Source organism: Grus americana, chromosome 6 (assembly GCF_028858705.1).
Source record: "Grus americana isolate bGruAme1 chromosome 6, bGruAme1.mat, whole genome shotgun sequence".
NCBI lineage: Eukaryota > Metazoa > Chordata > Aves > Gruiformes > Gruidae > Grus > Grus americana.
The window spans coordinates 7,863,553-7,877,909 of record NC_072857.1 but is presented as its reverse complement, the minus strand read 5'-3'; the positions used below and the strand labels follow the sequence as shown (position 1 = coordinate 7,877,909).

The 14,357-nt window shown below is 36.4% G+C and overlaps 1 protein-coding gene across 6 annotated transcripts in view; it reads right to left on the bottom strand.

Moving 5' to 3' along the window:
- Positions 1–14,357, bottom strand: part of ZRANB3 (zinc finger RANBP2-type containing 3) — a 51,796-nt gene that overhangs the window by 16,130 nt on the left and 21,309 nt on the right. For 5 of the 6 annotated variants that reach the window (XM_054830753.1, XM_054830752.1, XM_054830750.1 and 2 more), the window contains exons 4-9: positions 10,900–11,078; positions 7,401–7,632; positions 5,140–5,225; positions 2,066–2,237; positions 1,561–1,689; positions 27–146 (exon numbers count right to left, since the gene is read on the bottom strand). In XM_054830753.1, coding sequence (XP_054686728.1) covers positions 27–146; positions 1,561–1,689; positions 2,066–2,237; positions 5,140–5,225; positions 7,401–7,632; positions 10,900–11,078 — 918 coding nt within the window. Of the gene's footprint in view, positions 1–26; positions 147–1,560; positions 1,690–2,065; positions 2,238–5,139; positions 5,226–7,400; positions 7,633–10,899; positions 11,079–11,589; positions 11,639–14,357 lie in introns of all 6 variants that reach the window. The other variant, XM_054830754.1, reaches the window with a different exon arrangement.

Sequence of the window (14,357 nt, the reverse complement as noted above, 5' to 3'; positions counted from 1 at the left end):
TGGGTGCACATTTGTTAAATCATTACCTTATTTTCTATAACTGCCTCTGTACAGGCTTGAAGCATGCTTAAGTGATGAGCAAAAACTAGAAACTTCAGTTTATCATTTTCAAGCATCATTTTGATATAGTCCTTTACTGCACCTGCCTGAAGGAAGAGAGTGCATTTTCGTTAGACATACAAAATGTTCAAAAAGACAGTTATTTTAATGTCTTTCAATTTCTTGTAATACGAAAAGGTAAATTTCCATACTTCTTATTATCCATTTAAGACTTTATCAAACACTAACATTAATAAGTATAAAATTATTCAAATTAATTTTGTTTAAAAAAATACCACAACTTTCTGTCTTCAAGAAACTTCTCTCATTCCTTCAAAGAAAACCTCCATTTATCAAAAGATCACATAATCACATGGCAATTCTTCCAGATTAAGATGTAGATGAAACCCCTTTTAGTTAGAACATCATTATCTGATGTTTTAAGCCATATTTAAAAAACAAAACAAAAACAAACTCAAAACTGATTTCTGCCCAAACACATTTCAAACGGACAAGGTATTGTTTAATCAGAACTTCTGTATCTGCACCAACATACAGCCATATATCAAAACTGAAATAATAATTTTGATACTTTCATGATACCGTAATCATAAGATTGCTCTATTTAAACATTCATAGAATTCTTTTGTGTCAAATATAATTTTCAGTATATTTTACAAAAACTATTAAAGTAATGATCACAGTTGATAATAAAATTTATCAGTGATCAATGGTTAATGCAATACCCACTGCAGCAGTTCTCAGATTTCTCTTTTTTGTCTTTCAATGTCCTGTTTGAAATGGATTAAAAGTAGGGAATAGCAATAGAACCACAGTGATATTTTTAAGATAAGGATGAAAAATTTGAAGTTGCTCAGATTCTCAACTCTTACTGAGCCAGCAGAACTTTTTTTTTTCCTATTCTTTTCTACAAATAGGTGAGCATTACCTGATAACAGGGTAAAAAGTTGGCATGTAAAGGATTTTAGTTATTAACTTGTTTTTCTTCACATCTTAAGCTACAGTACTATAGGAGGAAAATACAGAACAGGGGTCCCATCTGATAAAATAAAGAGACTGGCTAGAGGGGAATGTTCCTCCACATTTATCCACGGGGAGAACCAGTACTGAGAAAATGCAGCCTGCGTAAGGGCTGCATCAGCACTGTCCTGGGTCAGCTGCAGCAGCTACCAACACCCAAGTATGTCCCTGAAATACCCACCTTCAGTATAACCCTAAGTCTGTGAGACACATTTAGTGCTGTTGGGAGACTACGTCTGGACAGTCTTGGCCAGCTTGGTGGATATGTAATCAGTAAAGTTTTAACACTTAGCTCAGTCATTATAATGGGGTTCAGCCTATTCCATAAACATACAAGGAAAAAGAGACTGTTTCTTCACATCGTGATTATAAAACAAACCAACCAACCTCATCTAGTATTCAGGCCAATACAACTAATTTTATTAAGTTAAAAACACACTGGGTATTTTAAATACAATAAGAGGAGACTTCTGTGCTTACCTTGGCAATGGCTGTTTCTTTATACATGCGTGTGATTAGATTCATGACTTGAGAAAAGTGGCTTTCGGTGGCATCTGAATTCAGATTTCTCATTAATTTCTCCCACTCTGCAAAAGTGGTATTCAAATTCTAATTGGCAGAAGAGATCAGTGGTTAGATATATAGTACAAAGCATGTTCTACCTCAACATGTACATTTCAAGCATGAAATGTTTAGGAACTGAGTGCTTTTGAGAACTTTATCCCATTTGGCTAAAAGTAACTGTAGGATTCAAAGTCTAAGCGAAAGAAAGAAGATTGTACTAAAATTAGAGCAAATTTTATCATTATCTGATGCAAAAAATTTGCTATATTCATGTTCTTCATGTTACATTTTAAAAAGAGTAACAGAGATGCTATGCTATATATTCACACATTCTTTATAACTACATATAATACACAGGCATACATACAAATACATAGATACTACTAATTACTAACAAATGCGGTTTTAGCAGAAAATGCACCTTAGCTGCAGCTTGTGGGAGGTCAAAGGGAATACGCTGCCTAACTTTGGGAGGCAACTGAGTTAGAACATCATTCTTCAGTCTTCTGATCATTATTTCACTTAAAAGTTGATGTAGTTCTTCTAAATTTGAAGCTCCTCTACAGTCCCATTGAATTCTTTTACCAAAAAACCTGAAAATGAAAAATTAACACTGAGGGTAAAAACTAGCTCTTCCAAATTCAGTAGAAACCTTCAGTACGTAATTCATTTTAAAACACACTATTAGATATGAAGGTGTGCTGGATAACAACACTTGGTGTTCCTGTTTACGCCAGAGATGATTGCTTTCTGTCTGATTCCTTCCACTGCTGAAGTCAGAGCTGTTTCAACTTCCCAGCAGATACTGCTGCCTGCAGGCACTACTGCCCAGCAGGTGCATGCAATCCTTTCTATCATCCCAGCTACACTTCCCTTTCTACAGGAAGCAGAAGTTTCAGGTATAATTTTATAACTCCTGTTTCAATGGACTAATGAGAATAATATACCACCATGAAAATGTTCTCTATTATATTATAGAGGGGAACAACTGACAGGGAAGCTATCATGAAAGCTGCAAATATCACCATTAACATTTCCCTCCCTGAGAATTCCCTCCTAGTTACAGTCAGAGACAGGATTTAAAGCTTAAGGTACCATCTTTAAATGTAATGCTATTTAATGAGCAAGGCTAAATAGAGGAAGTAGGTTTAACGTTTAAAAGCTAAAGGTTGAAAAGAGAAAGAATTTATTAACTTAGTCTTCCTTATTCTTTCTTTGCTCTGTTGTTTTTAAGGAAGTGTTACAGCAGGAACAGCAGCTTTTCTCTGTCAACGTTGCCAAGAGATAACAAAATATTGAGCATGACAGATTTTGCTGCCCTTGGAGAGAAGCCCAGGTAGCATTTTCCAAGGCCAGGAGAGTATGTTGCAAGCATGTAATTTTACTGGTGTGTTTTGTTTTGTTTTTTTAAAAAAAACATCATTTAGAGAATTTTAAGCCTTACTGAGCTTATCAACAGTGTTCTAGTTTGCTGCCTATAATCATTCAGGAAAAGGGGCTGAGGGACTCCTACACTGGTGAAGTATTGGCTTAACACACTCAGAATGCTACATAGACAGAAGACAGCAACATCTTTTGCTCACATGCTTTCTTTGGTCTATTTATATGGCTGTCCTTAGAAAGGTTTTCTCCCTCCACCATGAGCATTGGGGATATAAAATAAATGGTAGGCAAAACCTCACAGAAATACTTTGGACCTCATCTTTAGAAACAGGTGTCTATGAACACCTAAGTAAAAAAACTCACAACATTTACACAGAAAGTGCTGGCTGCATAAAATAATCCTATCAAGTTTATTACTATAGGATGTTTTGTTTCAGCCAAGTCATGAAGACAAAGTTATTTATTGAAAGCTTGCCAAACCCTGACCTTGATTTTTATTACATGGTATTCCAAAAATAAGATAATCATCTATGATTGAGTAGCTAACCATGCTGTACCCACGCACACTTGTGGTGTGAAAATTACAGATGCATTCAGTCAAAACACCATGGAAAAAATAGCATTTCTCTGTCTGAAAATTAGACAGCACTCTTCCATATTATTTGAAGTTAAATGATGATAAAATGTGTATGATGGAGGGAGAAAAACAAGTTATATGAAAACAAAACCACGTAATTATTACTGTAAAAATTAAATCTAAATGCTAGCCAATTTAGCTGACAACTCTATTGTTTTGAATATATGCAAAGTTGTAGATAAGAAATTTTTTAGCTAAGAAATTTTTTAAAGGTTCTTCCCTTCTCATAACTTCTTTCATTCCAGATTGTAACATAGATTCAGATGGGTAAAACTAAGCATTTTAAATCAGAGGGTTTTTATCCCCTCTGTTTTAGAACATAGCTAGAAAAAACAATCATTAAACTAAAACTGAGGGAAGCAAGTCAGAGGGAAATGAATCCTCCTTAAGTTAATAACTTAAAAACATGAAACATGAAAATTCATGAAAGATGCAAGGGACAAAAATGGGTTAAAATTCATTAGGCATACATGGGGAAAAATGAGTAACGAGCAATGTTACCTAGCAAATTGGAGGCAAGGTGGTGGACAAGAACTTACAATGCCTATATTCAATCCCTCAAACAGAATTACAAACAGACTACTGTGCTTTTGGGAGTTTTACACCTTTACTTTTATTCAGTCAATCTGTAAAATACAGAGACAAGTATTGGACTTTTTTCCCACCCAAGTATGGTGGGATAGCAAAAAGACTGGATCCCATAATAAAGAGAGATGTAAACTATTATCTGATATGAGCATAAGACTGAGAATCAAACACCTAAGTTTCAGCTGTAGCTGAAACTCCAGCTCTACAGGTAAAACCTATGCACTTCATACTAATGACAGTACATGTGTAAATCATTTTACTTCACAGAATGCTGGCATTTCAGATTTTAATAGCTTCCAATTTTGTCCTCAAATAAAGTCTCCTGTCAATTTAATCCTTTTCCCAGTCCTCTTCGATGGAGGAGATGGCATCTGATCCTGGGTTTCCAAGCAAGACGGCATGATACAGCAGTAGAGGTACTATTTACTGATTCTCTCACTTAACGTGACAAGAAAATCAAAGACACTCTTAGGAAAATAAATTAGCAAGCATAGTAATAAAAAAAAAAAAAATCTTCAAGACACCATCAGCAGATTAAATTGGTTAAAACTAAGCCACTATAAAGGTATATAAAAGCTATATAAAGTATAAAGAAGAAAGAAAAAAAAAAAGTGTAGTGACAGGACATGGGGTAATGGGTTTAAGCTGAAGGAGGGTTGATTCAGATTAGATGTTAGAAAGAAATTCTTCCCTGTGAGGGTGGTGAGGAACAGGTGGCCCAGAAAAGCTGTGGATGCCCTCTTCCCGGAAGTGTTTAAGACCAGGTTGGATGAGGCTTTGGGCAACCTGGGCTAGTGGAGGATGTCCCTGCCCGCAGCAGGGGGGTTGGAACTAGATGATCTTTAAGGTCCCTTCCAACCCAAACCATTCTATGATTCATTCTATACCTGACACGAGCATTGCAGTATTTTTTGGCATATTCACTCCAAGTTCCAAATCTTCTTGGAAACAGTGCCTCAATCTGCATGAAAAGCTGCATAAAAAAATAGTGATAGTGAAAAGTTGCCTATAAATGTAAGATTATTCAGAAATAATTATTACATGATTATTGTGTTAAGTTTACATTCAATAGTTGCACAAAAAATACACAGCTGGGCACACATGCAAAAGACATTCTATAGGAGTAAGCACGTGTCTTGATACAGGACAATTGCGGGAAGCCCTCAAAGAACAGAGCATCCTGAACACCATAACAGAGTGTTGACAACTTGGATTTATACTGAACAAGAAAACATGGATTAGAAGATGTTATTCCTAAAAATACAATATACGTCATTTGCCAGGTACATGGGCTTCTGCAAGGCTTCAGTGCAGGTACTCCAGGAATACTCCGCTTCTTAAAATACACGAAAAGCCTACTCATTCTTAAGTTTTACTTCAAAAAATAGGCAATGTCAATACAGACCAGAAATTTCACGCCTTTCTTCCCGGTTGAATAACAGGAGGTATATATCAGTTTAGACAGCCTTAGCCAGAAAGAATCCTACTTTACAAGCTGTTCGACTGTGAAAGCTTTCTGGATTCAAAGGTCATACTAGATCCAAGACACACTGTTGAGGGGTAGCAGGGGTAACATAGAGACAACAGTCATACAGAAGGCGTTCTCCTAAATGCATTTCCTTGCTATCCTCTTAAGTCTGCATCACTGTACATCACTTCTGCCATTTAAGCTTTCATATTACCTAATCACATGCTACTGAGCTCTCCCCAAAAGAAAATTACTACAGCCTGATTTTGTTCTTCATAGGCTTCTTTCAAGACAGATGTTAGAGAATTGAAAAGCAGTATTAAGGAAAACAAAAAACAAACAAAATACCAAATCAAAACAAAAAACCCAAACCTGATTTATTCTCCCAAGTGAAATGCTGCTATTTTGACATAGATATAGGCCAAACAAGAAACTACCTGTAATTATTTGCTATAAATGTACATCACTATAAATGAGTAATGCTTTTCATTTTCTATACATATTCCATTTAAAGTTTAAATAGAAAGATTCTGCTTATGACACAAAACTGATTAAAGAGACATAATGCTCCTTACACTCTGCCTTATGAGCCATGGCAGATGTTTGGTATCACTATAAAAATGTCTCAAATTGTCTTCTATTTGGTCATGAATTTGGACCCCATTATTGTGATCAAGGACAGCTTGTGTGCAATTTCCTTTGAAAACCTTTAGCAATGTTGCTTTACTTGGTCTTGGTATCAACACACTGTATAAAAGTATAACACTTTCTAACTTCAATTCTTCTTCCAGGGTTGGTTGCAATGTCTTTGGTACATGTGTAGGAAGTTTCATAATTATCCACACCCATAGATATAAATATTTGTTTTAAAGTTTTAAGCAAACACTCATAACACAACAAGCCCTTTTTCATACAGTGGATATATTTCTCAAGTTATAACCTCCCTGAACAAATTAAAGGGTCTTGGCATAAGTTCTATTTACACAACAAGAAATATTAAAGTGTAAAGTATTACTTCTATAACCTTTATAAGCTCCCTAGATACAAATCAGCTCTAATATTCTGTTTATTTCTACATTTGATAAAGGCAGTTTTCTTGGGTTCAGCATAAAACCCAAGTGGTTTTTGGTTTCCTCTCTGCTTCTCCTCAATTCCTTAAGTTGAACCTCCTTCAAAGGAAAATTTGTCTTTCTGGACTGCAACAAGCACAGAATATATTTTTTTTCCACTTATGCAATACAAGGGAACATTGACAATATCCAAAAGCCCAGCGATAAACAAAGGATTTCCTATATCAGATGATGAAGTAGAAGATTTAACACAGATTCTTGTCTTCCAAGGACTCTCCTACTCAGTAGAAACAAATAGTTGTCTACTTAGGCTCTTCATTTTCCATTTCACCTAACAGTCAGACTGTTACATGCCAGATTATTTTCTTATAAGAACAATGCCTCAAGTCACCTGTGCATGAGCTTGAAACAAGTTTGTAAAACATCAATATAATCAACTCAAACTACAAAATGTTTTAGTTTCTTATACTTGTGCTTCCTAGTGCAGCTAGTGCACTGTCTGATGTCATAATGGATGTTATTTTATATATTAAAGAAAACTACAAAATTATTCATTTACTGATACCATCCTTAAAAACAAAACAAAACAAAACCACAGTAAGTCAAATACCTCTTCAGGTCTTCCTAGAGCAGGAGTTCCAGTAAGAAGAACAGCTCTAAGAGCTTTCTGCACAATTGGCAACAAAATCTTGCTGCGGGAGGCATTTCTGGATTTTATATAGTGTGATTCATCAATCACAACTACCTTAAAGTTCTGCCTGTACAAAGTATCTATTAAAGTTTGTGCATCAGAAGTTAACAGGCCATACCCCAGAATCGTTACTTTGCTGGTTGATATTCTCCTAAAAGAGAAAATCCAGAAGTTTTCTTAGTAAATTTTCATTGTAGGAAAACTAATATAGCAAATGAATTATACCAAACTATTTTTTTTAAGAAGGTATGTATGACACCTTTTGGATTGATCAAGTAGTGGGCTGTCAGGCTAATAACAACAGCTTTTGGTGTTTAAAACATTCTAGCATCTCACACTTATAAGTCACATACATTTCATAACCATTTTCAGAAGACATACATTGCATTTAAAAGGAAGTTCATTTATCTGGTTGCATTGCTTCAACTTGTGCTCCTTTCCTGGAATATCGCATGGGACAAATCCACTTTCTGGATCAAAAGTTACACATGCAAGTCAGATCATTATGAGCACGCTATGTAAACACCACCCAAATACCTGAAGTAGTAATGTCTCTGTGCAAGCTATCCACTGCTCTGTGTGCAAAAGGTCAGCTTGCCAGCAGCCTAAGATGGCTAACTAGACTGTCTACGAGCATTTGGGTACTGTAAAAGTACAGTCTGGGCTGAACCTCATCACCTGAAAAAAACTTCATTCATATCGGAGCTATCCGCCCAGCTTTTTTGCTTGAACAGAATATGAAGAAAACAAACGAACTGGAAGCAGGGAATCAACAGGGCACAAGATAAAAGTTAGTATTTAGTTGGAAAAGAACTTCTTAACAATAAACTTAAAGATGTACATAGGCTCAAGGCATGAACTGATTTTAAAAATCACTAGAGAGCACCGTGGCCCTTCAGAAACCTTTGAGCAGCACAGGAACTCTTCAAGTTGTTAGACAAACAAGTCACCAGAATGAGAGTCATAGCTGGTCTACCCATCTGTCAGACACTACTGCCCTGCTGGCATGATTATTATTTGTTCTCCAGTAGCCACAGATCAAAAAAACAACTAAGTTGAAGTTTCTTTGAGTTTTGAACAGGAAGAAAGTATGTGCATGTGCACATTTATGCTTCTGGATATGGAAGAAGAGGCAATGGTTAGAGCACTGGCACTGTGGTCAATGCGCTACAGACTCTGGCTGTTACTGTATAAATAAATGTAGCAACCAGGAAAACAAGAATTTCCCCCCACCCCTTTGTGAAGGGTGGATAAAATTACAAATAAAATTATTTATTCTTAGTGGAACCAATTTATTCAAGTAGCATCCATTTTCAAATTTAGTTAGAAATTATAAGAACCTAAACTGATGCCCAAATATATTTAAACCTGTTTAAATTAAGAAGTTAAACAACATTCAAGCAGTAAATTTCATTGCTGAAGTTTTGAAGAAAAGCAAAGTATTGAACTGAGAGAAATCAAAGCTGAACATATGGAAGCAGAATTTAACAAAATGCTAAACCAAGTTTGGCAGCTGTATTTTTTGCATTTGCATTTTCTTGCAAATGCATTAACCACTTTTTAATGTTAAAATATTAATTAGTTCAACAGCTACCTCACTTTTAGCTAGGAAGCCTCCTGGGAGTTAAACAAGCAGAAACCTGTTTTCCTCTTCCCTTGCTGTTGAATAAAAGTGATGATGGTTAAGGTCTATTCCTTTTAAAAAAATCTTAAAAGATAAAATGAACAGAATTCTGTTTGCCATTTACTTTTGCCATCATTTTCCTTATTCCACATTTCTCCTTTTTGCATTCAGCACTATAAGCATTAAGTTTGTGTGCATTTAAGCTAAATAGCTTTAAAAAAAAAAAGAAAAAAGGCTCATTAAATCCTTATTTTAGTTCCCATATTCCTGTGATAAAATTAAATTTTGACTATCAGCAGGAACTACCCCTTGATTAAACTTTTAAAATGCTTTTTCAGTTGGATTTCTGTGGTTGCCACAAGAAAGGTTCCAAGCTACCGTCTCTTCTGCACATCTTGTTGGTTAAGTCACTTTCTGATACTCCCCAGACAACATGAAGATCAGTCTCCCTTATCCAGAAGTTTTAGAACAACATCTAGACATTACCATGAAATCAACCACGTCATTTACAGTAAGGCAGACTAAAAAACACCCTTGTAATTCAGTGTAATAGGAGAGTTAGTAGAATAACACGCAAGACTTTTAGTCTCTCTTTGATGAATTCATGCTATTAAATCTAAAGATAGAAAACCTAGGTCATAATGACCTTTTCAGTTATTTAGAAAATACTTGTTGTAACTTATAAATTTTCTCGGTGCACTAAATAGAATTTTTACAGTAATTACTTCCTTATTTTGTAATGTATACCAGAAGTTTTCCAAAAATGTGTTCAAAATGTTTCACTGAAGCTAATGAATACAAGCTAATTCAGAGTTGAGAAATAACTGTGTATGTTCAATTTGAGACACGCTGAAGTAACCCAATTTTCAGCAGACAAGCATTTGCTACTTTGTAAAAACCAGGCCTATCAATTTTGGATGAGATGAGTAACTACTGGAATATAATAATACAAAACTGGGAGAAGTGGTCGATAGACCAGAGGGTCATGCTGCCATCCAGAGGGACCTTGACAGGCTGGAGAAACAGGCTAACAGGAACCTCATGAAGTTCAAAAAGGAGAAGTGCACAGTCCTGCACCTGGGGAGGAACAACCCTGTGCACCAATATATGCTGGGGGCCACCCAGCTGGAAAGCAGCTTAACAGAAAAGGACCTTGGTGGTCCTGGTGGACACCAAGTTGAACGTGAGCCAGCAATGTGCCTTTGCACCAAAGGTGAGTGGTATCCGCAGCTGTATTAGACAAAGTATGGCCAGCAGGTTGAAGGAGGGTGATCCTTCCCCTGTACTCAGCACTGGTGAGGCCACACCTGGAGTGCTGTGTCCAGTCTTGGGCTCCTCAGTACAAGAGAGGCAAGGATGTACTGGAAAGAGTAAAACAAAGGGCCATGATGATTAAGGGACTGGAGCACCTCTCCTACGAGGAATAAGTGACTGGGACTGTTTAGTCTAGCAATAAGAAGACTCAGGGGGGATCTTTTTAATGTATATAAATACCTGACGGGATGGTGCAAAGAGGACGGAGCCAAACTCCTTTCTGTGGTGCCCAGTGACAAGAGGCAATGGACACAAAATGAAACACAGGAGGTTCCCTCTGAACATCAGGAAACACTTTTTTTACTGCAAGGGTGACATAGCACTGGCACAGGTTGCTCAAAGAGGCTGTGGGGGTCTCCCATCCTCGGAGGCATTCAAAAGCCATCTGGGCATGCTGCTGGGCGACTGGCTCTAGGTGGCCCTGCTTGAGCAAATGGGTTGAACAAGCTTTTCTACAGAAGAATAACAAGCTTTACTCACCCGGTATCAGTTTTGTTCTGAATGATGCTAATATCATCTGGAGAGAGTTCTGGAATCCACTTCTCCATCTCCTCAACCCAAGGGTATCTCAGAGATGAAGGCACTACAATTAGGAGAGGCCATTCGTTTTTATAGTAATAGGAAATGGCAATTGCTTGAATTGTTTTACCTAGCCCCATCTGGCAAAAGAAAAGAAAACAATGGAATTAAAAATAGAAGTCTGTGCTCAGAAAGCATATTCCATTCAGAAAAGCCTAAAATGTTTTGCAAAGACAGAACCAGATAAAGGAAACAAAGAACTAGTTACATAGTATCTATTTCATTGCCAATTTGTTACCACAGATCATCTTTAATGAAAGAAGATGCTTCTCTAAATGAATTAACACATATGTTATATCTGGTTAGCTCATTAAAGCTAAAAGAAGCATTACCATTAATTTCAGAAGATTTTCTGTTCAGGGCCTCAGTAGGGTAGACTGTACAGATCAAACTACATTAACTTGTTAAGCTACCAAAAACATTTTAAAAAGACTATTCAAAGGAAAGAAAAATATGGGATGTCTTCTTAACACAAAAATGACAGCTTTGCCCTAAGTTGCACAGGCAACTGAAGAACAAAGGAAGATCTATACGAAGAACTCTGCTCTTAACCCAGCAGGTCGACAAAAATAAACTACTGCTTTCACTCACCATAGCTAATAGTTTCTCTTTATCCTGTAACACAGGAGAGGAAGCCCATCTAGTAGGGAATTCAGATTTACAAACAAGGTAAAGATACAATACACAGATATATATTTAACAAGGAAGTACTTCATATTGTGGAGGTAGGAACACTTCCATCTAACGAGTTATGAATACGAGTATCAACAGATGAATATAAGATGCAGAATTTAGGGTTCTGCTTAAAAAATAACCCCCCCAAGATTTTATCAAACAATGCAGCTATTTTCGTTACTTATTCACATGGCAATTGATAATTCCAGATTGCTGTTAAACACTAAAGCAGAGACTGGCCTTAAAATATTCTGTTCAGGTTTTCCAGAGTCCAGTGGATATTTTAGTTGATTTGCTGCTATCTAACTATTCATGGTACAGACATAAAAGAACTTACTTATTTCCTCAGTATTGAGTTAAATGGAGGGATGTAATGATATCACCAGGAGATTTCCCATGTACAGAAGAAAACATAATGAATAATTCTACTATTACTAGAAAGAAAAATAATCAGAGAACTACTGTGATACTAAGTTTTCATTAAAAACTGCCAAGTTTTCATTAAAATTTTCCCCTTATGTCACCAGTAGTGCTTGAGTGAGCTGAAAGCAAGTCTAATTTAAAAAAAAAAAAATCATTTTTAGTTTGTTGCCACAGTTGTTTCCGTAACTCAGACTGCCCAGTCACTGGTGATGATCCAGGCAACTGAGTTGAAATGAGCAGGGAATAAAAGGCAGTAGTGCACTCATAACTAAATCTAGATCCCATATAGCTGATCACCAGTCTAGACTGTAAAAATGTGAGAGACAAGAAAAACTGTAGAAAATATCACGGTCTTGGTTTTTGATTTAAACACATCTTTTTCAGTCATGGAAATGGATGACATGGAAAATCTGAAATTCTGGGGGAAAAATGTCTGTTCCCCACTCCAAGAAAGAATGGCAACATATTTTTAGAATACCTTTTAAAAAAGATACTATTTTTATTGTACTTTAATCCTTACATAATTACATAATCCAGGTATATGTACAGTAATTATATGATCTCTAGTTTTCATACATAACTTCTTTTTGTATATGTCTGGCTTTGGTTGGGATAGTTAATTTTCTTCCTAGTAATGCATATAGTGCTATTTTGGATTTAGCGTGAGAATAACGTAGATAACACTTTGATCTTTTCTAGTTGTTGCTCAGCACTGTTTACAATCAAGTCAAGCACTTTTCAGCTTCCCTGGCTCTGCTATCAAGGAGGCACGAGCCTTCTGCGGCAAGTGCACGCAAGCTGGGAGGGGGCACAGCCAGGACCCAAACTGGCCAAAGGCATATTCATATCATATGACATCATGCCTAGTATATAAACTGGGGAGGAAGCCGGCTGGGGCGCAATGACTGCTCAGGGAGGGGCTGGGCATCGGCCAGTTGGTGGTGAGCAATTGCACTGTACATCACTCATTTTGTATATATATATATATTTTTTTTTTTTTTTTAACTCTTCCTTTGCTGTCCTATTAGTCCTGTTAAACTGTCTTTATCTCAACCCATGAGTTTTACTGGGTTTTTCCCCCCTTCTTTCCTGACTCTCCTCCCCATCCCACTGGGGGTGCTGGGGGAAGCAGAGGAGGGAGCGAGCGGCTGCATGGTACTTAGTTCCTGGCTGGGGTTAAACCATGACAGTATACACGTTCGCAATACTGATGTTTTCTTTTACCAACATTTTCTTCTTATTTTAGAGATATGTCAACAAGCACAAGATACACACCACTGCACAATACCTCCTCCAGTGCCAAACCTACTGCATTGTGACATATACTTTACTTCAGAATAAATATATCTTACAGTACTTTTTATTGCTAACATAATTATACACAGTTTATTTTCTCATTCAAGGAAGGAAATAAGAAACTTTGTTTTAATAAACAAATAGCTACTGCTGATATTTTGATTTTTCCCAAGCTTCCCTTTTCTCTTCCCCTTAATGCTTTTGTATTCTCCACAGTTTCCAGAAATTCCACATTCTATGCCAGGATAGTTTATCTCCTGTTGTCATGAGAGTTTTATAGTATGAATAGATGCCTTCATCCCAGTAATTCACCCCTCTGTCTCTCTCCCCCCTCCCCTCCTGTGTTTCAAGAAATCTCAAATTAGAATAGGGAGACTATATCAATCCCCAAACATTAACTCTTTTTCAGTAGGGTTTTATACTGACAACACATGAAGAACATTATACTCTACTACAAAAACGTTTTTTCTGTGGGAAGAAATGGGACTCAGATTTCCCTAATATGGAATAAAATATAAATTTTCAAATGTCTGGAAGTACTGAATATCACTATTACTACTTGATCAGTGCATTTAAGAAAATTCATCTTTGGAAGGCATATCTGTTCAAAGTCTACCCCTTTGGGCCAGGGATGTCTCCTAATCCATTAAAAATAGCTAGCTATGCAATTATAAAGTGTTACAAAAAAAAATTTTAAAAATCAACTGAGTATTTTTAAGATTTAACAATACCTAAAGATTTAACCTACCTAAACACGATTAAAAGTAACCTTCTAAGTTTTCTCAAAGATTCTTTTAAGCTTATGTCAGGTTTCTTTTTTTTCCCCTCATGTAAATATTTTCAGATTATCTGATAGAATATCACAGGAATTAGGCTTCTTTCATTACCAACTTTTCTGCCCACGTCTCTCAAACCAAAGAAGTCACATCAGCATGAAGTACATTAAAACAAGAAAAATGGTGTTA